This window comes from Borostomias antarcticus (assembly GCF_949987555.1).
Source record: "Borostomias antarcticus genome assembly, chromosome: 1".
Classification (NCBI taxonomy): domain Eukaryota; kingdom Metazoa; phylum Chordata; class Actinopteri; order Stomiiformes; family Stomiidae; genus Borostomias; species Borostomias antarcticus.
The window spans coordinates 55,501,712-55,527,830 of NC_140234.1; the positions used below are offsets into that span (position 1 = coordinate 55,501,712).

A 26,119-nucleotide genomic window follows, 5' to 3' on the forward strand; every position below is an offset into this window, starting at 1 on the left:
TGTTATACTGTGCACTTCATAAATAAAACACTTTGACTTTGCTCAGTGAGGAGAAGCATGTACAAGGAGGCAGGGAGGGGGGGGGGGTGGGGTGGGGAGGGTGCTACAGCAGACTTCAATTCTGTGCTCTGCTCTGGTTAGTCACGACTCCTCTGCCCAGCAGATGAGCACGAGCAACAGGGCGAGAGGGAGTGTGTGTGTGTGTGTGCATGCGTGTAGCTCTCAACTCCCCCTTCGCCCCTTCTCTCCCCAGCCAATCCTCTGTTCAGAACCCGGCACCAGAATGCCAGAGACCTGGTTGCCAAGGAAACCCAGAGTGTTGACAATAGAAGACAGGTTCACCTCTGTGTTAATCACTACCTAGAAATAATGGCTGAAGGGAAAGGAGGGGTAGGGGAATGCCAATAGCTGGAGTTTGTCCCCTCATAGGAGCAGCAGCAAGGCGCCATGGAGCAGAGCTGTGGGAGAAGTGCTAAGGCACGGGGATGTTTATTCAACCAACTGGAAGGAAACAGATTTTTTCCCTTTTCACTGAATAACACTGAAGACGAAAATCAATACAGAGACAAGAAAAGGGCTGCTTTAAAACCAATAGTTCCTTCTCTCTCAGGAGGTCCAAGTTCTCTTCAGACTTCATGCTGTGGAATACTTGTGTAGCCCCAACAAAAGCTACACTTAAAAGGTGACTTACAGTACCATGTCTCTGTGTGCAGTGATGTAGTCAATAAACTATTTATAGAAGACATTTTATTTATCGATGCATCTTAGTTTTTCTTCTCATGTTCCATAGTGCATACTGTATATTCTTTACATAGTCTGAAAGCAACACAATTAGACCATTTGGCACATTATATAGCAAACTATGACTTGACTTGTGTGTGTGTGTGTGTGTGTGTGTTTATGTGTGTGTGTGTGTTTGTGTGTGTGTGTGTGTGTTTATGTGTGTGTGTGTGTGTGTGTGTGTGTGTGTGTGTGTGTGTGTGTGTGTGTGTGCGTGTGTGTGTGAGACACGGCCAAAAAGTCCATCAAATCGAAACGCAATATACAGTATCTTCAATCAATGTAAACAGAACCCCCCTTCAAAGGTTTCTAAGCAATCTTCTGCTTCTACCCTATTACATGCACTTAAACAGATTAGCAGAGGTAGAGTTTCCTCCAAAGGAAGTCCAGGAGGAGAGAGGAGAGGGAGTGGTGACTGTGTCTGAACAGATAGTGTGTGGGTGAGGTGAGAAATGGCACATGTCTGCCCACACACAGAGCGCTGACACTAACATCTGCTACGCCTGCTGCCCCTGCTACTGTCTTTTGAGACCAGACTGACTACAGGTGCTTGGGTGGTTGGGGTCCTGGGGTCGGGGGATTGTGTGTGTGTGTGTTGACTATTTTAAAATAAACCTTTCATCATCACACTCTTGAAAAAGGATTGCAGTATAATACTAAAAAGATTCCCAATCAACCAAGCAAATGATCTTGTAAACTTGGTCTTGACAGACTCGTAATACAGTTTCAACTCAGCCTGATAATGCTTCACCAGTCTACTGATCCTGAGTTTCCCTCCCATGACACCTAACAGCAGCTCAGCTGTTTCACACTCCTTCTCCTCCATCTTCTCACCAGGAGGCCTGGGAGGAGGTTGAGGTGAGACTCACATGTCTCCATAGCAGCACATTGATCAGCAGCTCTGATAACGCTTCACACCACATGGCAAACAACATGGCCCTGGAGAGGAAAAAGCCAACTCACCATTACGAACACTCTTCGCAAACACCTACAGTTCAACCCCCACAAGTTGTCTTGTATCAGAATCAGAATCTGTTTATTTCCATGCAGTTTTACAATGTACTAGCAGTTTGCTTTCGGTCGTGGTGCATAACATGGAGACATTGGACAGGGTGCAGGGACAAGACAGGACAGTGCAAAGGGCGAGTGCAAAATGCTAGTGCAAAAAGGATAAGCTAAGAATAAGAGCATATACGAAAAGTAGTGCAGTCAGTGTATTATACAGTGAGTATGCAGAGTGTAACGTGTGTATAAGTGTGTGTGGCGTGATGTGTGAGTGTGGTGCATACATACGTGTATGAGTGGATCTTCACAATGTCCACATACAATTTCAGTTGAATCTGAAGCTGTGTGTTTATGGGGCAATAGTCATCAAATATTTAGGGCCTCAAAGTTTTGCCAATTCTTCATCAGGAGACCATACAAAACAAGGAGAAGAGTGCATCTTGCAAAGTATGTCTGGCTTCCTCATCGCCCTGTAAGCTGAGCACATTTCCAGGCCTGAGCCCTCTCTCAGCACAGAACCTCCTCTGGTGCTGTCTTTCCCCTTATCATCAAAAGTGGGATCTGGGGCTGTAATCAGGCTGTTAGCTCTGGCTGACGTGGCTGCTCCACACTGCTCTGATAAGCCTGTCAGAGGCCGGTGGCTGCCTGCCTGTGCTGGCATTAGTCACAGCTCTCCCACATCACACCAGCCCCATGCTCCACCGCCAGAGATGGGGTGGGGGGGGGGGGGGGGTAGGGAGAGAGAGAGGGGGTGGGGGGGGGGGGGGGTAGGGAGAGAGAGGGGGGGGGGGGGAGGGAGCCCGGGGCTGAACTAGGTCTGCTATGGCTGACAATATGGTCAACTCAGCATCGACTTCATGAGATTTATCCTACATTTCACACTGCACTTTTCTCCATCAGCAGCAACCAGCTGGGGTTCTGAAATGGTGTCAGGACAACTTTAGTGCTAACAGAGATTCATTCACTTACTTCATACTCAAATACACTCAAATAAAAAAAAATATTCCAAGTTCCATTATTAAATAGTCTGTACACAAACATTACGACTGTACTTCTCTTTTAGTTAGTGAATTGGATAACCACATTCAATTATTAAAAGATATAACCACCGTTTCTTTAACATATTTTATTGCAGGAGAAATAAATACATCCTCTTTTTCCCATTGGCTGTACAGAGAAATGGTTGTCAGTTCCAACAGCACACATACAAAACAAGACTCACTCAAACAATGAACATGAGGTCCATCAATTCAAACTTTTTCAGAAAGAGCCGTGGCACCCCTCACGACACGACAGCACGATTCCACCATGGTGAGACGATATAAAACGCAACAGTGGCGAGTGTCCGGTCGTCTCTGCCGCAACACTGTCAGACCGGTTCGGGGTCTGCCCTAGGCTTTGTTGATGTAGCCCTCCTTGATCAGGAAGTCGTAGATCTTGCGCGTCTTGTTCACGTCGATCTTGATGAGCGCCCGGGCCTGTGCCAGCCGCAGGCCGCCTTGGCGCCGGCACTCGTTCAGCAGGGCCTGCTTGTACTCCAGGTACGCCCCCGGCACCAGGCGGACCACCTGGCAAAGCTAGGGGGGGCACAGGAGAGACAACTGTTGTCGCGCAACTTTCACCACGGCAAAACCAATCGCGAGCCCTAACCGTTTTCGAGCGGCCTCCCTCAGGTGTGTCTGGACAAGCGTACCTCCTTCTCCCTGTCGTTGAGCTTCTCCGTCCCCGGCAGTCCGGTCAGATTGAGGGGAGGGGCGCTTCTCCTGCCCGTGGCTGTGTGGGGGAGCAAAAGTAAGAACGGTCAACACAGTCCACCTGACCGCCGCTCTGCGCTTCAGAAGAAACACTGACAGCTTGACGAAATCCTTAAGTTGGGACGGAAAGCGAGGCAAATGTTTACCAGAAGAAAATTGTGTACATATAGCCATGTATGACTGAGCATACCCGTCTTCTTCTATTTGTGAACAGGAGGTTAAGGAACGGGAACAAACACTGGGAGAGATAAATATGTATATAGCGGTCCTATTTGTTGAGCATATTTATGGGAGAGCGTCTCTGAGAATACATTAGTGTGACTGTGCCTGAGGCTATGCCAGGAAAAGGGTTAGAATGGAGGGAGAGGGGGAGAGCAAGGAGGCAGAGGCCCTCCCTTACCTGACGTGATGATGGTGGTGACAACAGGAGTGATGCCAGCGTCACTGTAGGGAGACAGAACAGTGTTACTGTCACTACAGGAACAGGAACACACACACGCGCATGCACAAATACATAAGCCTTTGTTCATCATTTCTCTGGGATCTCGTCTACAGAGACTATGAATCACACAAACCCGCATTTTGTATATTTCATATGGAATAATTATATGAATCTGGAGAATTCCCAAGCGCCAGACTAAAGATGAATAGGAAATAAGGACAGCTCTACATTCAAAGGACAGCTCTACATTCTGTGATGGGGGGGGGGGGGGGGGAGACAACCAGCCTGTCAGTGCCAAGCCGACACACAAAACTAGAAACCGCAGAGGGAGGTGTTGAAGCGTCTCTGCCTCGTCCGTCTCCGCCCGCCCGGCGCTAGGGAAGCGGAGGACTGGGGCGGGGCAGGAGGACTGGGGCGGGGCAGGAGGATTGGGGCGGGGCAGGACGGAGGCCCCTGGCCGAGGCGGGGGGGGCGACGGCGGCGCTCACATGGCGGCCTGTTTGCTGAGCCACTGCTGGCAGGCGCGGCCGTCCTGGATGTACTGCAGCACGTCGCACAGCATGGTCCTCTTCCTCCGCTCCTCCTCCCTGCCGCGCTTCACCCGCTCGTACACCTTGGCGCCTGCGGGGCGAAACGGGGCGGCGTGAGTGGGTTGCGAGCCGGTCGTTCCAGGCAGCAAACGCGGCGGGAGCTCAAAATGAAGGCGGCTGAACGGGCCGGGGGGGGAGTGGGGGGGGACTCACTGCAGAAGGACTGGACCCCCGCTCTCCTGTACTCCTGCAGCCTGCTGATCTCCCTCCGCAGCTCAAACTCCACTGGAAGGAGGGGACACAGCGTTAGCAGAGAGGCCCTGTCCTCCGCACCGCGGACGGACAGACGTCCCGACTCTTCTTCAGTCCGTCATAAAAAAAAACATCCTGAAGTGGCAGCTTTCATCATTGTAGGACGATGAAACACACACACTTACACACACGCACACAGTAGCCATTGGAGTTTACTGCATCATAAGTGAAACGGCTAATCTGACAGGCTCATTACCAGGGCAATGAGATTACCGCTATCCAAAAATATTAAAAGTGGTTCATCATGTGTGACCGCTGTAGCCTATATGCAATGTCTGGTTGGGCAGAGGGGATGAGACTAGTCATTGCCTATCAGCTTAAAAAGTGTTTACTTGTGGGTCCGTGTAGATTAAACTCACATGCGTGACTCTCAATGAATTTGTCGTGCTCGATGGGGCCCACAACCCTGGCGAAGCGTCTCATAGCATCGTACAGATCCTGCACCTCCTTTGGGTAGCGCCGCTCCAGAACTGAAACACAAACATCCGCACGATCCAGAAAAAATCAGTGAGAACACAGCAATTAGAGAGGAAAAACTATATTGGTGTGCCGGCTGCCATTGGTCAGTCTTGGTGTGTGGATAAGAGCCTTTTGAGGAGCACAGGACGGAGAAAGTGCTCTCTGAATCACCGAGACGCCCTGCTGTGGCTGGTGGTAACAGTGTAAAAGCTCCCTCGTTGGGCATTTCACCACCACTTAACTCACACACACACACACACACACACACCACTCCCTTCAAGAGCCTGTGCTAGCTTGCGTCTCTAAGTACTGCCACTGTTGCTGAGTAACAAGCAGTGTCAAAGCCAAAAATGAAAGCCGTCATGGGGGTGTGAGAGGAGATATTCTGTGCCGCAGCCAAATTCCCTAAATGCCACTTTAAAGATGTGAATATGTCTGTGTGCCTTCTACATTCTGTTCATGGATGTAGGTATTCTCACTTTGGCGGCTCAGTCAGTAAATGGACACTATACACTATCCGTTCAAAATGGTCTATGAGACGAATGTGAGTTAAAGTGACAGCTCAAGGTTGGCGAGCTTTACATCTGCTGATGCGAGTTGACGGCCGAGCGCCTCCGTGTTTTTGATGTGTGTAAAGGCCTGACAGTCCACTGATCAACATAGATGGCAGCAAAAGAAATACCAGAGGTCCCCCGCTGAACTAAGCCAAAGACCACTCAATCACTCAAACCAGGATGGACGAGACCTGGAGATGGACAAACCCTGCAAGGGCAATGAAACTGTTGGCCAAACTGCCTTGGGCAGAAGCATCAACCACGGCATGACACTGAGCCACACAGGCTTGGACGCGGCTTCCATTATCTTGTGACATGCGCACGCGCGCACATACATACACACAGTACACACAAGGCACAAACACACACTCTTTCAGCAGTCTCCATGACAACCAGGCTGCAGCTCCACAGCAACTCTGGGCTCTCTTTTGTCTTGAAAGACTAGAGAGAGATAAGGGGGGGGTGGAGGTTGGAGGATGAATAAATAAAACATAAGGGTGTCCTCTTCCACCCCAAAAGCTCAGCCAATTTCACAGGGCAACACCTGGAGATAGTACCGTGTGGTCAGAGAAGAAAGGAGAACTGATTGGGTGAATGTATTCACGGCTTCCAACCACCAACGACCATGAATAAAACCAAGACACCGAAGAGATGGCGTTACCAGTATTGATGAAACCTGACCCATGAAGAGCGACGGGATCAATAAAACCTCATAAAACTCAAATCCATTTGGTCATTAGACCTGCAGTGTTCATTTCATAGGGGTCTATTCATAGTGGACCAATTATGCTGCGGCACACTCACTCCGGCTCACTGGGCTATTCTGAGCCCCCATCGTAAATGAGCACTATCCAATCCACTCTCCCGTCTCCCTGGGGTGAGACCTGCTGATGATTATTGCTTCCGAGTTGTTTACATGAAGCCATGGAAACACAAAATACATATTTAATCTGGCTGCTGGAAATTAGATGCCTCTCCCGGCAGGTATGCAGCCAAGCCCAGGTCCATAAGGACGACACTCACTCTGGAACTTCCGCAGGTTGATTAGTCCGTGGTCCCGGATGATCCTGTAAGACACAAGGCATTAGTCTCTCCATCACACAACTAGCGGTTTCCTACTAGGCAATGATCAACACATCCAATGAGGATCATATAAAATATGGCCTTCATAAGGTGTCTCTCCTCCAGATGTAAGCCAGGATAAGAGAGATGGATGACAGTGGCGTGTTGAGATTTACTGAAGGGGGGGGGGGGGGGGGGGGTTGGCCCCCTCAACCAGACAAAATGCTTGTGAAATAGAGCAGCATCGCAGCAAGTAGTGCTTGCATGCTGCGAAACCGGAGCTCCCGGGGGGGGGGGGGGGGAATCAGTCCGCCTGTGAACCCAGGGTCCCTGCTCTGGGCCTCTGCTGGGAAAGGCCTCCTGACAGGCAGCAGGGTTAGGAAAAAGCCCTGAGGGTTAGGGTGAGGAAGTAGGCCAGGGGCCCCCATGCCACACCACGGAGCTCTGGGAGGGAGAACTCATTGATGGTGACTTACTGATGGATGGCCATAGAAACCATAGGAACTGAGTGTGGCCGGCCCTAGAGACTCAGTAGGAATAGGTGATCATCTCCCAGAACTACCGCTGTCAAAACTGACTACAGCTGTCAAAACTGTTTTCCACAATGTGCTCAGTTACCGTCTTATCAACACATGTAAAAACTGGAATCTCAGTGCTCAGTGTTCAAGGGCTGATAGTGTCACAATTCCATTGACTTTTTTCTAATTATTTCTAATACTGGAAAGCAATCAAATTTCTTGCTAAATTTAAAGATGCTAAGTCATCTGAAATAGATGAGAATGACCAAGACATCTGACCCCATCTAGTGACTGACTACGGGCATTACATCATTACGTTCCACTTACTTCTTCCTGCGTTGTCTCTCCTTTAACCTTGAATGATATATATCCACAACTGCAATCTTGAGAGCTAAATAAAAAACAGACAAAATATGTTATATAATTATGTTCATCCTGAGTCAAAAGATACAGTGCATGCTTACTGAGTATTCCCATTAGCCTACATTATTCTCTCAGGAAGATCCTGGCACTTGTTCAACTCACAATGTAGAATGTCTGAGTCATCATCCACAAAGTCAATGTCTTTCAAATCCCATTCAGCATAGTTGTCAAACTCCTAGATGGGGACGATAAATAACAGTGGATGAGTCACTCAGAGAGCGTAAGGGAGGACAGGAATGGGACGATACCAGAGTTCCATAAGACGAACAGCAAGCTGGAACAATGGTCCTCATTCCTGAACGCAGTTAAGAAAAAGTTAGAAATTTCTTCGCACTCCACTTACAAAGTTCCCGGGACAATTCTGGCATTCCTGAATGGTTTCTTATCTGGGATTTGTTCTTATCCAAGAACATGATTTAAGAACGTGGAAATGCAGTCCTAGGTAAGCCAGATTGGAGTGCGGCCATGTTCGCAAGGGCTGAATTTATGAGAAATCCGAGGTGATTGCGTTCACATCAATTCTACAGACATCCTTGGCTTGAAATAATAATAATAATAATAATAACAACAATAATAATAAATATGAGAATATTTGTATCATTTCCAATTACGTTTCACATTTATAGTCATGATTCTACGAGGCATCGTGGTGTCCTAAAATAAATAAAAGCACTAAACAAACACTGCAAATGGCAGTGAATAAATAAATAAGCACTAAACCTTATATTCCATGGTCGTCAGAATGGACACATCTACATTCTGTAAATAAACATGGGAATATCCATAACTAAAATATTATGGGCCTACATAATATAGATAGGGCCTATCAAGATCCACAAGTAGCCTACTCATGCATTTAACTAAACTGTACAAATACAGGTGTACGAGAACGCACATTCAACTTAAGAAGCAGTGGCATTCCTCATTTGGGGGAGCACAGCTGAGAACACTTTGGCGTTTTAAGAACACATTTCCACACGTTCATGAGTCCGGCGGGGATCTTTCTTAGGGTTGGTCTTATGAAGTTCGTAAGAAGACATTTAAGAAGACATTTAAGAAGACACTTAAGAAAATGTTCAGGAATGAGGCCCACTGACTGTTCTATAGTTCCCCTCACCTCCATAAAGTCTGCTCTGGCGGGCATGTACCCAGCCATGTCTCGAGACAACAGGGAGTCAAACGTGGGCCTGGGTGGGTCGTCTGTGGCTGGGATAGAAGATGGAGGAAAAGGACAGTATCATTGACCCTTTATCAGCAGAACAATGATTCATTTCCAAAAATGGATGTAGCTGATGATGCATCTATTGAGGTCAATCACGCGGGTCTCGTCATCAGAGGGGGGTGCTACGGACGGAGGCGTGGAGGATAGCTACTGACGTTTGAAAGGGATGGTGCTGTCGGCGGTGCGAGCCTCCTCCCTCTGTCTCAGGCTGAGCAGGGTGGAGGAGAACAGGGGATTGTTGATGAAGTTCTTCATGTAGTGGTCCTCGCACTCCTCCTTGCCTTTGGTGCGCATCTGATAAGCTACGTCCTGCCTGCAGTCGACAGCGGAACAGCAGCAGGACAGTGATGCATCAATCAGTTGCAGTGGAAACAGCAAGCATTGTCGTTCAGGCTTTGGCGGCGACGAGGGAGTCACAGACATGTTCAGATGCCAATGATCGGTTATGTTACTCCACGGAGTTGACAAGAGGTGATTAGTTAGTTACTCCACATTGCTGTGCATTTTAAGGTGACTCACCAGTTGCCAAAACCACAATCCATGACTGCCTCCAGTAAGGCCATCTCCTCCTGGGCTGTCCAGCCAGGCTCCAGCACAGGGAAGTCTGAGGTCTGGAAGGAATCCATGTCAACAAAACAATATTGGGGGATTATATTCAATAATCACGTTTAATATCTAAGAGGCACCAACAAATGGGCAAAGGTTGCACTGAAAAGCTCTAGATCTAAACGATGCTGTTGGATATATATGGATATACAGTATGGTGCTACATGAATGGGCAGGGTAAGAGCAAACCCATGAATGTTGCCATAGATGACATTGATCTGCCTTTTGTCTCACCATGATTTCATACTTGTGATCACTCTGGTGCTTCTTGTACTCAAATCCTCGGGTGAAACACTGTGAAATTCATAATTTCATAATCAATTATGGAGAGAACACATGACTAATAGCTAACTAACTAACTAACAATGTGCTTTCAACAGTTCTGACCTGGAGACAGAGGAGGAATGGTGATGGTCCACACTCTGCACACTTGATGTAAGGCTCGGTCAGATAAGATGAGCAGCCTCGACAAGGTGGTTTGTCAAAAGGGTCATCTGGGGAAAACGAATGTTAACACGGATAACTAGCTTTACATCGTGTATAGTGATTGGCTGAAACAGTTAGGATTGCCTAGCCATTAGATTAGCTCCTTTCGGGACTGCGTTACTGTAACAGCCAGATAGTAATGTAGCAGCCAATAGTAACGTTAGTTAGCATCTATTACAGCTAGCTAAGTTAGCCTAGTAAGAAAATTAACTACCTTTAGCCTAACATTACTTGCTATGTGCCGGATCTAGCAGTTAACGGCTAACTACCATACCTGTTCCTGAGATAACACACGAGGATAACGTTAACTGGCCACAATCACTATTCGTCTGAATAAGTTATCAATGCTAGCTAGCCTACGTTAGCCGGTGATACATTAACTACGATTGTCTCTAAGCTTACTGCTAGCTAGCTATAAATTCACGCCAGATCCTACGTTGTATTCTACTTACTTCCAAAAGATGCTAAACGGTCCATTAGACACAAACAAATAAATCAAAAAGACACTGCGAGGATCTGTTTTTTTGCGATTGTAAACAAAATTGCTTTTGGTATGCTAGTTTAGTTAGGCAAAACTAATCAATCCATGGACTCCTGATGCAACATACAGGCAGAGCTAATCGATGGTCGAAGGTTTCTTTATTCAATTGGACAAACTCAAACAACGGTTGCATAAAACGTGTCAAATCTGATGAAATCAACATACATACATGTTCATGAACAAATTAGTATTTTTTCATGACATTATAATATATTTCGGCTACTTCCACAACCATTGTTTTTCACAAAAATAAATCACGATGTTGACATGCAGAAGGACAGTTGGCCTGGGCCAGCCTAGTATGGCAGCATGTGGAGGTCCTAACGTGGATGTGAACTTCCAAATGGTTCGTGATAGCATACGGATACCATACGATACCAATTAGGTTTGCTACCGGTGATCCCATGTTCTTAACAACCTAGCAAGCCTACCATTGTGTCAAGCTACTGTAGAAGAATCCGACCTGTAGCCTATCTCTTGTTGAGAAAGTTGCTACTGGACACGGACGAGGAGCACGCATAGGTTATAGCAAAGGCCTACAGCCTCCTAAAGAGTTAGTTAAGTTTATTGCATAAACTCTAGGCTATATACAATTCAGAGCTGTACGGTCGCTCAAAATCATGCTCGTGGGTCCATTTAGGAAAGTGAAGCCTGTGTGATGCAAAAGCGTCTTTCAAGAGGCTTGAGGTCAGCAAGGAAGTGCAAATGATCAAGGAAAGAAAGACTTTCAGAGTACTTAATCGCACCTATTCATTGCAAAATGTTTAGGAAAGTGCTCAAGTCCAGCGTCGACGAATACTGAATGGATTTTTACCGCTCTCAGGACAAAGACTTGCTGCATCTTGACGTGAGTTTGCAATTTAAATGACTGAGCACTAATTTTACAGAGAATATAAATAACTACAAATGGTGCTCAGAGAGCACAGACCTCTGCCCCTGAAAGCATGTAGTGACTATGCGGCCAAAATTGAATGGGTTTTAAATTGGCACATGCTACACCCCCTCCACTGAGTTTCATGAAAAGCGATCTGATGGTTTTTGCGAAATCCTAGTCCAAAAAATGAATGCAGGTGAATGGCCGGCTCGGCAGTGTTTGAGCGGCTTGTGGACCCACCCTGTGATTTGTATAAGTTTTACCTGCTTTTAATGCACATACAGCAGACAATGAACGGACACTTTCCAGCCCTCCGGCCTTCATCAGCCTTTACCCTGTCTCGGCGGAAAATATCCATATATATAGATAACCACCAAATGAACACAATACATCACCACAAAATTATATATACAAATAATTTAATAATAACAACATTTAATTTCTATAGAACCTCATACAAAAACTATGAAATGTTGTATTGTAATGCTGTAACACACTTAATACATTCTGTGAATAACACTGTCAAAACCAAATGCTCACATTTGTCACTGGGTTACATTAACTTTAGCTTATCTCTCACCCAAATGCCCTTAAGTTTTAGCCATTAAGAACTCACTGATGTACTTAGGCAGTCCATGAAGAACTCCATCCATGTCAGCGTAGTCCATTTAACAAACAATGATTGGACCCGCCATGATGAACTAGGATAGCCTTTGAATAAAATAACTTGGCTTAATCACACACTGATTCACAGAATCTGGAACCGATAGCCATTACAGTCATGTGATTAATATAGCAAGTTGATGCTCTGCCCAATGGCCCAGCTAGCATCCTTCACTTAACAGCACTTTTTCCAACTTTCCATCTTTTCAACCACTCCCAGGACCCTGAGAACCCCCCCCCCCACCCTTCAGCTGGGCAACATCTCTTGACCTACAGGAAGAGTATGAAACAGAATGAAGTAAGTAAATTATTACAGTTCACAAGACTACAGCATGTAGTCATCAATAATTTTATCCACTCTTCCTTGTCAAAAAATGTCTGACTTTGCTAATGGACCAGGGCCTTGTCCACATTACCACATCAGAATTTAGGCTACATCTAGACCATGATCTTGAACCCCATTGTGTGTTCAAGGGGTGTAAAATGACAACCATAATACTTTAAGCACAAATTAATTATCTTGTCCATGACAACTAAGACCGCTTTTCAGAATGCTCATTGCAGTTTTGCATCTACCTAGACAGGAGCTAGAACATCTCAACATTTAATGTCATTAGTAATGAAACGATGCGCTTATTGCTTTTGTGAAGTTGCCTGTACCATCAGTGGCGAGGCTGATGTTGAGAGATGGTGTGAGGTTTCTTTGTTGTGAGGTAGAGTCATTTGGAGATGGACTAGAGATGGTCCCATAGAAGTGTTTTTCTAAGAGAACAAGAGTTAACAAATAAGACTAGGTTCCAAAACATGGTTGATACCTGTATATCCTATCTTAATCAAAAAGGTCAAAAGGCCATTTTCAAATGTTTGTCCCATTTGTCCTACCTGAAACCACCCAAGTGAAATTATGAAACTCACGCTCTGTTGAATGAACATTTCCTCAGATGACAGGACTCCTTTCCATACATCACCACTGCTTTGAAAGGAAATATCATCCTCACACTGTTGTGAAATCAGCCAAAAAGTCAGAAATATTAAGGTTATTGCATGATATTTATCCACTTACCCAGACAAAACCTAATCCAATAACTGAAAGCATTCTCAGCGAAGACCATCAACATTTAACGGTTAGGCTTTAACTGTGTTTATGACACTTGTTTTGTCTTCCTAAGCAGTGACTTGAAACCATACCGTTACAGTTGGAGAGTGTTTAGGCTGTAGATAGTCACCAAACAGAACCACAAAGTGTCTGGGCTCTGGATCGTCCTCACACTGGACAGGGGTCTGTAACAGAATAATATCCACATATTAATTAATTAACAACTGTAATGATTTTAAACAAAGGATTTGTTCAAGAGATCTAAAGGCTCTATCTTTTTTGTCTCAATTATACTGTTGAAATAAGGAGATTGTGTAGTCAATACAACAAGATCAAAATTAATATATGCTTTTTCACACTACAGGTTTGGTCACCTATAAAGCCAAGTCTTCTACCTGTGCTTACAGTACTCATTCTATACTTGTTGTACTTGTTATGAGATGAGTTGCTGGGACACTCAACGTATGCCAAATACATGGTGTGATACGCTATTTGCTAGTCCCATGCCTATTTTTTGGTCTTAAATGTTTCAAAAAATGTAGCATTACCGTATGATTAGAAAAACACGCTCCCATTTTGACCAAAGCTTTTTCTGTGCGGATGTTTGGATGCAGTTCCTGGTTCAGCTACTGTACATCTCACGTGATACATATTGTCACAGTCTAGCCACTCCTATCCCTGATGTGTTTAAGTTAACTGACTGGAAAACCTGAAACTGAAAATAAGACTGAACTGTATGAAAATATGTGCTGATAACTGTATGACACTAACTGATACCATTTTTGTTGTCTACATGGTTAACCTCACAGTTTCAATATTTTACTCATCCGTTTGAATCGTCCCAGTATAGCCTGTCCTAACTCTTACATGTGTTCAAGTAAAGTGACTGAAAAACCATTTCAATATTTGACTCATCAGTTTGAAAGTAAAGCTACTTACATTCCCTTACTGTGCGCCATGTCACGTCTTGCTCACATTACTCATCACAAGGATTTTAGTGCCATCTTCATCAACCAATCCCAAAATCTCGAACTGGTTTTCTTGTACCCTAGTCAAACTCAGCTTTACTCCACTGTTCAGCAGTAGTTTAAAGAAGTGAAAATTGTGTCGTCGTCTGATCCTGTTCCGTCTTCAGGGTGTGTTCTGTGTTCAGAACTGAAACACAATTTCACTGCACATTGTAACTAGTATGATGATGCATGTGACAAATAAGACTTTGAACTAAAGCTTTGAACTTGAACCTCAGTGACTAGTGATGTCAAAACAATTGAATAATTACCCACCTCTCTTTTTTCTCTTTCCAAACATATGTTCATTATTCCACTGGCTGTGCTCTGTTGTTCTGTGCTGCATAGCTAAACTTCCTGTTTTGAAACACTGAGAACATCTCCACGAGCTAACCACAAGCACATCATTATAATTCTGTTGCAATACAAAACCGAATGGCTTGACATTTGAATACAAAAACAGGTTAGGCAAGGACCTATTGTAACGTAACCAAAATTGCTTTCTGCAGCCCTCAATATCTTGTGCACAAGGTCTTATTATGAATGAGAATAACAAGGATAGGATACATATTTATAATTTATTAAAATACAATATGTACAGTATAATATTAAAATGCAATATATACAGCAATGTACAGTACTGTATAAGCACATTGAAACAATACAGTCAAGGGAAGTTTCACCACAGATGCCACTCCCGTGGCACCAGCCACCACAGATGCCACTCCCGTGGCACCAGCAACCGACGGTTGATCGCCAGGCAGGCGACCCTTCGGTTTTGGCGGCCAGGTCGACAATGGTCACAGTCTCACTCCTCCTTTACAGCTTCTTCTTCCTTCAAATCCTCCACTGCCTCTGGTCCATCGGTGTAGTCTATGTCCATCACGCCCCAGTCTGTAATCCATCGTCTGGACTCCATGTCCACTGTGATATACAGGACATGTTTGTCAATGGTTAAACATTTGACTTCAAGACAAGATTTTCTGGTCTGATGAAACCAAGACTGAACTCTTTGTCAAGTGTCACGTCTGGAGGAAACCAGGAACCGCTCATCACCTGGCTAATACCATCCCTACAGTGAAGCATGACGGAGGCAGCATCATGCTGTGGGGACGTTTTTCAGCGACAGGAACTGGGAGACTACAGTAGTTAGGGTCGAGGGAAAGATGAACGAAGCACAGAGAAAACCTGCTCCAGAGCGCTCAGGATCTTAGACTGGGGCAAAGGTTTAACTTCCAATAGGACAACGACCCTAAGCACAAAGCCAAGACAATGAAACAGTGGCTTTGGGACAAGTCTGTGCATGTCCTTGAGTGGCCCAGCCAGAGCCCAGACTTGAACCCGCTTGAACATCTCTGGAAAGACTTGAAAATAGCTGTGCAGCAACACTCCCCATCTAACCTGATAGAGCTTGAGAGGATCTGCAGAGAAGAATGGGAGAAATACCCCAAATACAGGTGTGCCAAGCTTGTAGCATCATACTCAAGAAGACTTGAGGCATGAGCTGACCCATGAACATATTATATTTGAATTGTTTTTTTATTTTATTTTAAATACATTTGTAAAAAAAATTCTAAACATTTTTCCCTTTGTCATTATGTGGTATTGTGTGTAGATTGATGAGAATAAAAAAAGAAATTAATTTTGGAATAAGGCTGTAACATAATGAAATGTGGAAAAAGTGAAGGGGTGTGAGTACTTTCCGGATGCACTGTAAATATGCGTAGCTCATGTGATATGCTACTTCAGTACAAATATTACTTGGATCAAATTGCAGATGAACATTAAATATCCAGGAATGGGAGGAATTTCAACAGTACCACTGACTACCCCTGTAACAAATTGGCCACAATTTCGCACACCCATACACGGTCCAGCCATATACTAGGTTTTGACCAGGTCTATTCAGTTTATATACAGTATATATGCTAACACACTATTCTTGTAGCTCTTACTGTACTAGTTCCCCTTTAATTATTCTTAGTGTCACTGTTTTATCCCCCCTCCTACATGTGTCTGTCAGCCCTCCTTATGCCTCTTGTCCTCCTTTGTTTATACTACGTCACTGCCATGTTAGGTTGTTTTTAATTGTCTCACCCTTTGTTAGGCTGTTTTTAATTGACTGTTAATTGCACTCTTTTATGCATTGTAAGGCGACCTTGGGTGTCCTGAAAGGCATCCTCAAATAAAATGTATTATTATTATTTATGTATTTATTTGTATTAGTAGTAGTAGTGCCCCGTTGTTCTGTAGATGTGGAACTACTCAAACCAAATAGCCCTAAATAGTCCATATCTTCTAGAACAAACTGTCATCGGGATGATGAATACTGTAGCATCTGAACATGATGAATAACATCTGAACATGAGGAAACACAGCAGCAGCAGGAATCCAGACTTACCATCTTCAGTTGGGTCTGCATCTTCAGTTATGTCTGCAAGATTGTGTGTCCTATAAAGGAAATAATATATCTATAAAGCGTTTATAGGAAGAGGCACTTCATAAACCTTCTCATTGATCATAGCGAAATTATTATAGTCATAGTTCAGTCATATCTGATAATGGGAGCGATATCAATGATGATAAGTATACTCTATGTAAGCATGTGTAATGCTCAAATCAGCAGTGTACTGTAGTATTCATCACTGTTCACATTATACTTCATATTATATTAACCCTTTTAGTACAGTAAGTACAGTGCCAACATTCCGAATATGAATTCAAATTTCCCTATATTACTACAATACATAGTTTCTCAGCTTTTACGAAGTGTTGGAAGTTTTTAGATATTTAGATATTTGTAATTTTTTTCCTGCAAGACAGTAGTATTCAAAGGGTTAATGACACTTCCAGTGCATTACAATCAATACGAAACATTTTGCACATTAATTTCTGAAAAAGACAATGCCCATACAACTCACATGGCAGGGATGAAAGTTGGAGTCCTGCTCAGAGGAAATGATTCATCTCCCCAAACAACTACTGTGTTCTCACACATCTGTAATATCTAGAAAAGATAATACACGTACAAGATGTTACTGTATAGTATACTGTACTACTGTAGATAGGGTAGAAATAACTTGATAGTAATTTAAATGTAAGGTCTAATAGACCCTTTTCCCAGCAGCCATTTTGACATGTCATTGCAGGGTAAACACAGGTGTAATTAATGGTGCGTTCGTTTATAACTGGGAGGTGGCAAATTGCGACTTGCTACTAGGAATGATTAAATAAAACACCGCATGAACTCGCACTTCCTTGTCGCAAATTCGGATATGTTTCTCAGCCCCCAGTTGCTCGAATGCACTAGATATAACTAGGTAACTGTGATATAATGGTATATAGCTCGAATGCACACAGGTCGGAGGTAGGTATTTTGCCACTTGCGACTTGCCACCTCCGACCACAAACGAACGCACCATAATAACAGTAATTATGGCCCTGTTCTATTTAGGATTTAGTGGGCCAGGGCCCTGATATTTTGCATGATGGCTCACTGGAATGGCTGTGACACACTAAATAGATCGGGACCTTAATTAATTTGATCAGTTATAGATGTATTTACCCTGCTATGATGTCAGAATGGCTGCTGGAGAAAGGGTCTATTATCATTATTTTCAACAGGTATCTATGTTTGGCAAAGCTAGAGGGAAGGTTATTTTCTATGTTTGGGAAAGGTAGAGGGAAGGCTATTTTGGCTGTGTAGCCAGTCTCAGATTCATATCAGTACTTGATTGAGCGCTATGTAGTATGACTAATACACGCTTCGATTTGGAGTTAAAGGGTAAAACAAATATTTCAACCCAAAGTACAGTTTTTGTATTAGTTAAAATATAGACTCACATTTTGTGCATGACACTTGTAGTTGTATGTCTCAGTGTCATACACAACCACGTAAGAGTTGGGCTCTGCATAATCTTCACATTGGACAGGGGCCTGGAGTATAAAATCATTTATCAACAAATATTAGTGCTATGACAGTGTTAGTAGGAATATTGAAAACAAATTAGCCAACGGTTCAGAAACTAGGGGTGTGGTATTAGTAAATACAGTCAAGCCGGAAAGTCTTTACACCCCTTTCACCTTCCACACGTTTTATTATACGTTAAAGACTTATTCTATAGTAGATTTAGTTTATAAAAAAAAAAAAATGTGTACACAATATAGCCCATAATGACAAATGAAGTCTCCGACTTCAGGCGAGGCACGGACGTCAATGCCGGGATAATCGGCAGGGGCTAATAAGTCAGACCCCGTATAACGCAACCCACTAAAGTGATCTCGACAGAAAGACATTTGTGCTCATTTATTAAAAATCTAAATGTAAAATAACATATGTACACAAGTGTGCACACCCTTTGATATGACACCCACAAGTGAGCTGAGGTGCATTTTGTTTCCACTGATACTTGAGATGTTTCTACAACTTAATTGGAGTCAACCTGTGGTAAATTCAATTGATTGGACATGATTTGGGATTGCCAACACCTGCCTATATAAGGTTCCACAGTTGACAGTGCATGTCAGAGCAAACTCCAGGCCATGGGGTCAAAAGAATTATCTGCAGACCTCAGAAACAGGATTGAGTCAAGGCATAGATCTGGAGAAGGGTACAGAAAGTGGAAGACGTTTTGAACCACCAAGACTCTTGGCCGCCCGGCCAAACTGAGCAATCGGGGAAGACGGCCCTTGGCTAGGGAGGTGAGCAGGAACCTGAGGGTCACTCTGACAGAGTATCCTTGTTGAGATTGGAGAACCTTTCAGAAGATCAACCATCCAGGCAGCACTCCACCCAGAGATCAGAGATCTGAAAGGGACTAGGTTTTGGACTAGGGCAGTTTCATGAGTGACCGCAGGCAACATGTCCGGTACCAGGATGCAGTGTCTGATTGGCAGGAGATGACAGGGGGCGTGGCCCAGGGGACTCTGCTTGGCCCACTCATTTTCCTAGCCCTCATTGACAGTGCTGCCCGGGATGCTGACAACAGGTGGAAGTACGTTGATGACCTGAACTTGGCCTACTCATGTTAAAACAACAACCAGAGCTCACCCCAAACAATGCTTGATAGCTTTGATGAGTAAGTCCAGTCAAGCAAGATGTCGTTCCATCCCAACAAATGCATGGTCCTTTCCATCACCCTCCAGAGGAAGCCGCCAACACCTAGTCCCCTTCAGATCCAGGGACAGGTGCTGCAGCTCTGTGAGAATATCAAGATATGGGGGCTCACAGTGCAAAATGACCTGCAGTGGGGCGAACAAGTCAACTCCATGATAAAAAAGGGAAATTAAAAAATAGTTTTAGACGTCTCAAAAGATCCAACATTGCTAGACAAGATCTCGTGGCCATCTACTCGGGTTGTGAGACCCTGCATCGAGTATGCTGCACCTGCATGGCATGGCAATTTTGAACCAGGCCCGAACTCAGGACTTTGAGCAGGTTCATAAGCGGGCGTGCCGCATCATTCTTGGGAGGGTATATAATGGATATCAGAAGGCCCTGCAAACCCTCTCCCTCAGCACCTTACAGGACAGGAGGACCAAACTGTGCTGTGACTTTGCCAAGTCCCTCCTCACCTCCCAGTTCCGGTCCTGGTTTCCTCCCACTAGGGCAGAGGTGACAGGAAGACGCTCTCAGAACGGGGACAAACTGGTCGTCCCACGGGCACGCACCGACCGGTATAAGAGATCTCCCATCCCCTTCCTCACGTCCCTCATCAACCAAGGACTGTCATTGACTGCACATAGTTCACTCTGTCTCAAAGTTGTGACTGCCTCTCTGAACTGCCTGTTGTACTTGCTATTCTCAATGTGTTGATTTTATTATGTGATATTTATGTAATTTTAGTGCCTTGAATTGTGATGCCCATGTATTTCAGTATCATACTGCCATGTGGGAAAATAAACTCAAACTTCAAGAGAGAAGCCACTCCTTACTAAAAGGCACATAACAGCCCGCTTGGAGTTTTCCAAAAGGCACCTAGAGGACTCTTAAACCATGAGAATCAAGATCCTCTAGTCTGATGAAACCAAAATTGAACTTTTGGGCCTGAATACCAAGTGTCACATCTGGAGGAAACCAGGCGCCGCTCATCACCGGGCTGATACCATCCCTACAGTGAAGCATGGCGGTGGCAGCATCATGATGTGGAGATGCTTTTCAGCAGTGAGAACAGGGTGACTAGTCCTGATGGAGGGAAAGATTAATGCAGCTAAGTACACCGAGATCCTTGAAGAAAACCTCCTCCGAGTGCTCTGGACCACAGACTGGGGCAAAGGTTTACCTTCAAACATGACAATGACCCGAAGCACACAGCCAAGATAACAAAGTAGTGGCTTCGGAGAAAGTGTGTGAAATATCCTTGGGAGGTAAATGGTAAATGAGAGGCCCAGCCAAAGCACATACATATACATATTTTACATTGTGATTTTTAATAAATTAGCACAAATGGCAAAAAAACAGTTTTCACTTTGTCATTATGGGCTATTTTGTGTAGAATTGAGACAAAAATGAACTCAATCTATTGTAGAATAAGGATAACGTAAGAAAACGTGGAGGTGAAAGGGGTGTGGAGACTTTCCGGCTTGACTGTTGATAAGCTCTAGTCAAAGGCAAGGCAAGTTTATTTATATAGCACATTTCAGCCACAGGGCAATTCAAGGTGCTTTACATGAGACATTAAAAGCATTAAAACAAAAAGCAAGACATTTAAAACACAATGCAGGACAAATTAAAAGCATTAAAACAAAAAGCAAGTCATTATAGACATTTAAAACAAAAAGCAGGACAAATAGAATACAGGAATAAAAGTCACAGTGCAGTATACTGATAAACATAACTCCTCTAAGAAAGCAGTGGCAAAAAGAAGAAGTCTTCAGGCTTGTTTTAAAAGAACCAAGAGTTGCAGCAGACCTGCAGTTTTCTTGAAGTTTGTTCCAGATATGTGGGGCATAAAAACTGAACGCTGCTTCTCCATGTTTTGTTTTAACTCTGGGGACAGAAAGCAGACCTGTGCCAGACGACCTGAGGGGTCTGGATGGTTCATAGCATATGAGCAGATCAGAAATATATTTTGGCCCTAGACCATTCAGTGCTTTATAAACCAACAGCAGTATTTTAAAGTCAATTCTTTGACAGACAGGAAGCCAGTGTAAAGACCTTAGAACTGGTGTGATATGCTCCACTTTCTTAATCTTAGTGAGGACTCGAGCAGCAGCGTTCTGAATCAGCTCCAGCTGTCTGATAGATTTTTTAGAGAGACCTGTATACATGCCGTTACAGTAGTCGAGTCTACTGAAGATAAACGCATGGACAAGTTTTTCCAAATCCTTCTGGGACATAAATCCTTTGATCCTTGATATATTCTTCAGGTGATAGTAGGCTGACTTTGTAATTGACTTAATGTGGCTGTTGAAATTCAGGTCTGAGTCCATGACTACACCAAGATTTCTGGCTTCGTTTGTGGTTTTTAGCATTACTGATTGAAGTTGAGCACTGACTTTTAATCGTTCTTCTTTGGCTCCAAAGACAATTACTTCAGTTTTATTTTTGTTTAGTTGGAGAAAGTTCTGGCACATCCAATCATTGATTTGTTGAATGCACTTACTCAGCACTTGTATGGGATTATAGTCTCCTGGTGATATGGTGATATAAATTTGTGTGTCATCTGCATAGCTATGGTAACATATTTTGTTGTTTTCCATAATTTGATTTGAGTCAAACAAAAAGAAAATGTATTTTGTTGTCAAACATGTCCACGAGAAATAGTAACAGTATCATTCTTAGGATGCTTTAGATAGCATATCATGTCATTTATTTACTGTGTCCATAATATGCTATTCCTGTATTGATTGTTTGTTTTACCCATCGTGCCATGTGGACCAGAAATGTTTCAGTGAATATAGGCCTAGTAGACTTGGTCTTACTGTCTCAACCAATCTATGATTAATCACTAATCACTGCTGTGCGGTACAATAGAACATAACCTATCAGAGGTGCAAATATAATATACAACCACTTCATTTTCCAGTGCTGTTTGGCCATGTCAAGGAGCTTTACGTCTTGTGGATTTCTCAACATGACAGTCGAACAAAAGCTCCAGGCTTTAATTATGCGCAAGATCTACAGCATAGGCCTGTGTAGGGTTCAATGATGGATTTTTACCTTAGATAACCAAATGTGGCCCCGTTTTCATTCAACAAGATAACTAAACATCGAAATGAAGTGCGTAAAAAAGAACGTACCTCCTGCTGCTGCGCCATGTTCCACTCTGCAACGCCCACACACTACAAATGGCCACACATTACTGTCGACATCATGTAAAACGTCAAAATGGAAGTTCACCAATATGACATTTGTATCTAAAGCTAAAAGTGTACACATACAGAACATTTAAGTATTTTGAAATGGTGTTCATTTAACTGTTAAAGAACTTAATTGAGCAATTAATACTGAAAATAAGATTGTATATGAGACCAATGTAGATCCCTTACCGTAGCATGTTGCCCTTGAGTAAGTGTCCTTTGGCCATTGTTTAAATATTCTTTTACTTCTTATGGGCTATTGTTGAACAAAATAAATTGGTTAAAGGTAGATGACATTCCTCTTCTTCAGAGCTAAGTGATTCACAGCTTGACAATAAAAAATAATTTCCTCTGCATACTGTACATACTAGTTGTTTGGAAGTTGCGCAAGAACAGGAAGTGAATTAGACAGTGAGGTTGGTAGATAACAGCTGAACTCCTCCTTGCTCTTCCTGCTACATGATAAAAGCTTTGAACCATACAAACAAACCTGCTCTATTGGGCCTTAAACTTTATCATGACTGGTGACTGAAATGTATAATTGAGTTTTCGCTATTATTCTCAAATATTCAAACATTAAAATATAGTTTGAATTGGAAGTACAGTAACAGAAGAATGTTTAAGGTAATTCCCCTTTTTGCCACACAGTGTTGCTCTTGCACCAATCATTAAGAAGAAAGAGGCGGAGCAGTGAACATAACCATGTCATCGCATGCACACACACACACACACACACACACACACACACACACACACGGATAATTTCCTCGAGAACCTTCTTCAGTAAGAGGTGCAGTGTGGCTGTCAAGCTGTAGGACACAAAAAGAAACAAAGATCCTGGCCCAGGTAGGGGGGCTCCCCTGCACTCCCCCCTGAGGGACCCACACAGTCAAGTGGGTCCCGGAGCCCCTCTACCCCTCTAACTGCTCCCCTGGGGTCCCTGTGAATCTGCTGGAGACTCACTTGCCCTCACAACAGCTGCTACAGGGCACGAGTGTGCCGAGCCATTCAAATCCCATCAGAAAAGGGCGGGCTCCCGACAGATTGCGCACAATAAAGGGATAATGACACTTTCACTGTCACTGGGACAGACTGCTTACTGCCAGGCCACAGGTTTGTTTAACAAACCCGTTAAAGCACATGATCAGTGTATCATTTAGTACTATGCACTTGAGAGGCCAGTTCTAAAGTGAATATCCTCCACAACCCTGTTATTGTCCCACTGACTGTCCACAAGAGCTCATACAACTTCTTGGCGAGAATTCGGTACTTGATAAAATGGAACCCGCAGACCTGCAGTACTGTTGATGAAGTAGCAAATGTGAAGTGAACCCCGCGGCTCAATCGATCTGAAGAACGATCAGAAGAATGCAGACCCTCCACAGGTCAGCCAGTTCAGAGCAAGTCACCCCAGGACAAAAATATGCAAAGCCGTCTGAAATCACATCCAGTCAGCGGGCGCACGCTGCAGCCGTTATCCACGGAGACCAACAAAGGGGAATGATGTGAGCTTCACACAGGCTGACACGCGTGCTCTCATCAGCCCCTGCTGCCCCCTCACCGCCTGCGGGCAGCCAACCTGCTGTCCCTCGGCACTGCCCCCCCCCCCCCCCCCCCCCTCCTGGGCCTGACGGACCGAACCTCCCCCCCGTCCGCCACATTCACGGGGATAAAAACTCTGAGCCTTGGGGTTCCTCTGTATGGACGTGTGCCAGATTATACACTAGCCAAACAAATGCCCACTCCCAACCCCCATCAATCTTCACACCCCTTCACCCCTGCAGTCCCCAGCTGCTGGGATTTGAATACGAGGGCCCCTCAGTCGAAAGGAAGCATCTGCCACGCGCCTCTGAGGCTGTCCCCCCCCCCCCCACCAGTACCTCTCATGGAGATATACTGTAACGAGATTAGGCCCTTTGAAAAAGTAAAGTGAGGCTTGAAGGGATGCGTGTTCACACTCTGGACTGAGCAAGGCATGGGGATGGAGATGGCATAGAGAGACACCTGGATGATGTCATTGTGAAATGTGAGATTCATTGTGGAGCTGCATTAAGAGCCATATGGAGACCAGCCAATTAGAAGATTAAGAAGTGACTTGGAGCATCCTGAAGGTTCTATGCACTGAATTCTTGGTCTGCACAGGGCGCGAGGAAGGGTGTGGACTGCATACCCTCTGAGAGGAGAGAAATGACGTGTTCATTCATTAACACTCTTTCCTCAGTCATGATCTCATTATCTCTCCTCTTTCAAGTGTGATCATCCATTAAGCATCCCTGCTGTAGAAGTCCCTCACAGGCAAGCAGTCCCCTAATGATGATGAGCGCATCAACGTTATGATGACCTCACCACTGCTACATCAATGAACCAGAGAAGACCAGAGAGCTGTATCTGAGGCTCAGATGACTACAGTATCAGTGTGTGTGTGTGGGTGTGCATGCGTGCGCGCATCTGTGTTTGCGTGCCTGCATGTTTTCTGCCCATATGTTTTTTTTTCTTGATTACAGATATTGTAGGTGAATCAAGGGTGATTGAATCTTTTTAATCATTTTAGCCTCTCTCACTCTGAAATGTAATTTAATGTAATGTATTGCTTTATAAATGTTCTTAGCCGGTAGACAAACATACTCCTGGAGCTTGCTCGATCGCCTTGTTGAGAGGGGTCAGGGAAGAATTTTTACAGCTCACTTATCTGGCCCCCGGGTGATTACTGTTTTTTTGCTTCCCTCTGGAATATGTAGAGAGTGGGTCGTATGCCCACCTCCCTTGTTCTCTGTAAAGCGCATTGTGTTGCCTCTGGGTATGAAATGCGCTATACAAATAAAGCTTTGATTGATTGATTGATTGAATCAATCAGCTTGTGCAGCAAGGACGAACCAGTTGGATGTTCACATTAACTTCTTTGTCTTCATTTCTTTCAATTTAGGACGAGTTTGACATGTCATCAGTAATTGTGTAATCACTCTGTAAAGGCTACTTTCACATCAGAGTAATTAAACTACCTGCCCCCATCTGTCCACTGGCTCTAATTAACACCCAGGCAGCTTAATGAGCGGCACACGTGCAGGGAGGAGAGGAAGGTATACCTATCTCTCCATCTACACCTCCCTATCTCTTCATCTCCACTCTTCCTCTACAGCGGACCACATCTGCTCTCACTCACACACAATGACTGACCGGCAACAGAGACTGTGTTTGTTTACTGTGAATCCCAAGCCTGAATGAGGTGAGAGGAGAACTCGGAAGTAAACAAAATGAACTTGTCACAAATAGTTTCTCACGCATGCCATGCGTTTTGTCAGCCTCATGTTGGCAAAGTTGAAAGCGTCAACTTCAACGATTTACAATATCTATCATCAAATCAACCTTCATTATGTACAATTAGGTGATAATAATCAGAGGATTTGAATCAAGATAAATTACTAATAAATTAACTCCCATCAATCAAAACCTTTCAACACAACAAATATTTTCCATTAGGAGAGTA

General features: G+C 44.2%; 2 protein-coding genes across 3 annotated transcripts; both read right to left on the reverse strand.

The window, feature by feature from the left end:
- Positions 1 to 2,945: 2,945 nt before the first annotated feature.
- On the reverse strand, positions 2,946 to 10,718 carry tada2a (transcriptional adaptor 2A). Its single transcript, XM_084447168.1, has 15 exons — positions 10,606 to 10,718; positions 10,055 to 10,161; positions 9,902 to 9,961; positions 9,581 to 9,672; positions 9,217 to 9,374; positions 8,957 to 9,045; positions 7,942 to 8,014; positions 7,744 to 7,807; positions 6,860 to 6,903; positions 5,183 to 5,293; positions 4,725 to 4,796; positions 4,470 to 4,602; positions 3,940 to 3,983; positions 3,479 to 3,558; positions 2,946 to 3,362 (listed from the first exon to the last, which is right to left on the reverse strand). Exons 1-15 carry the CDS (start codon positions 10,628 to 10,630, stop codon positions 3,177 to 3,179), a joined length of 1,338 nt encoding a protein of 445 aa, XP_084303294.1. The 5' UTR covers positions 10,631 to 10,718; the 3' UTR covers positions 2,946 to 3,176.
- A 4,415-nt stretch (positions 10,719 to 15,133) lies between these two features.
- On the reverse strand, positions 15,134 to 22,935 carry LOC311315191 (uncharacterized protein). Of its 2 annotated transcripts, none has more exons than XM_084445792.1 (6): positions 22,825 to 22,935; positions 22,576 to 22,637; positions 18,178 to 18,270; positions 17,256 to 17,341; positions 16,736 to 16,785; positions 15,134 to 15,258 (listed from the first exon to the last, which is right to left on the reverse strand). In XM_084445792.1, exons 2-6 carry the CDS (start codon positions 22,591 to 22,593, stop codon positions 15,143 to 15,145), a joined length of 363 nt encoding a protein of 120 aa, XP_084301918.1. In that variant the 5' UTR covers positions 22,594 to 22,637; positions 22,825 to 22,935; the 3' UTR covers positions 15,134 to 15,142. The 2 variants fall into 2 exon arrangements, with proteins under 2 accessions (XP_084301918.1, XP_084301917.1); XM_084445791.1 differs by having other exon boundaries at positions 22,576 to 22,617; positions 22,825 to 22,932.
- Positions 22,936 to 26,119: the final 3,184 nt, after the last annotated feature.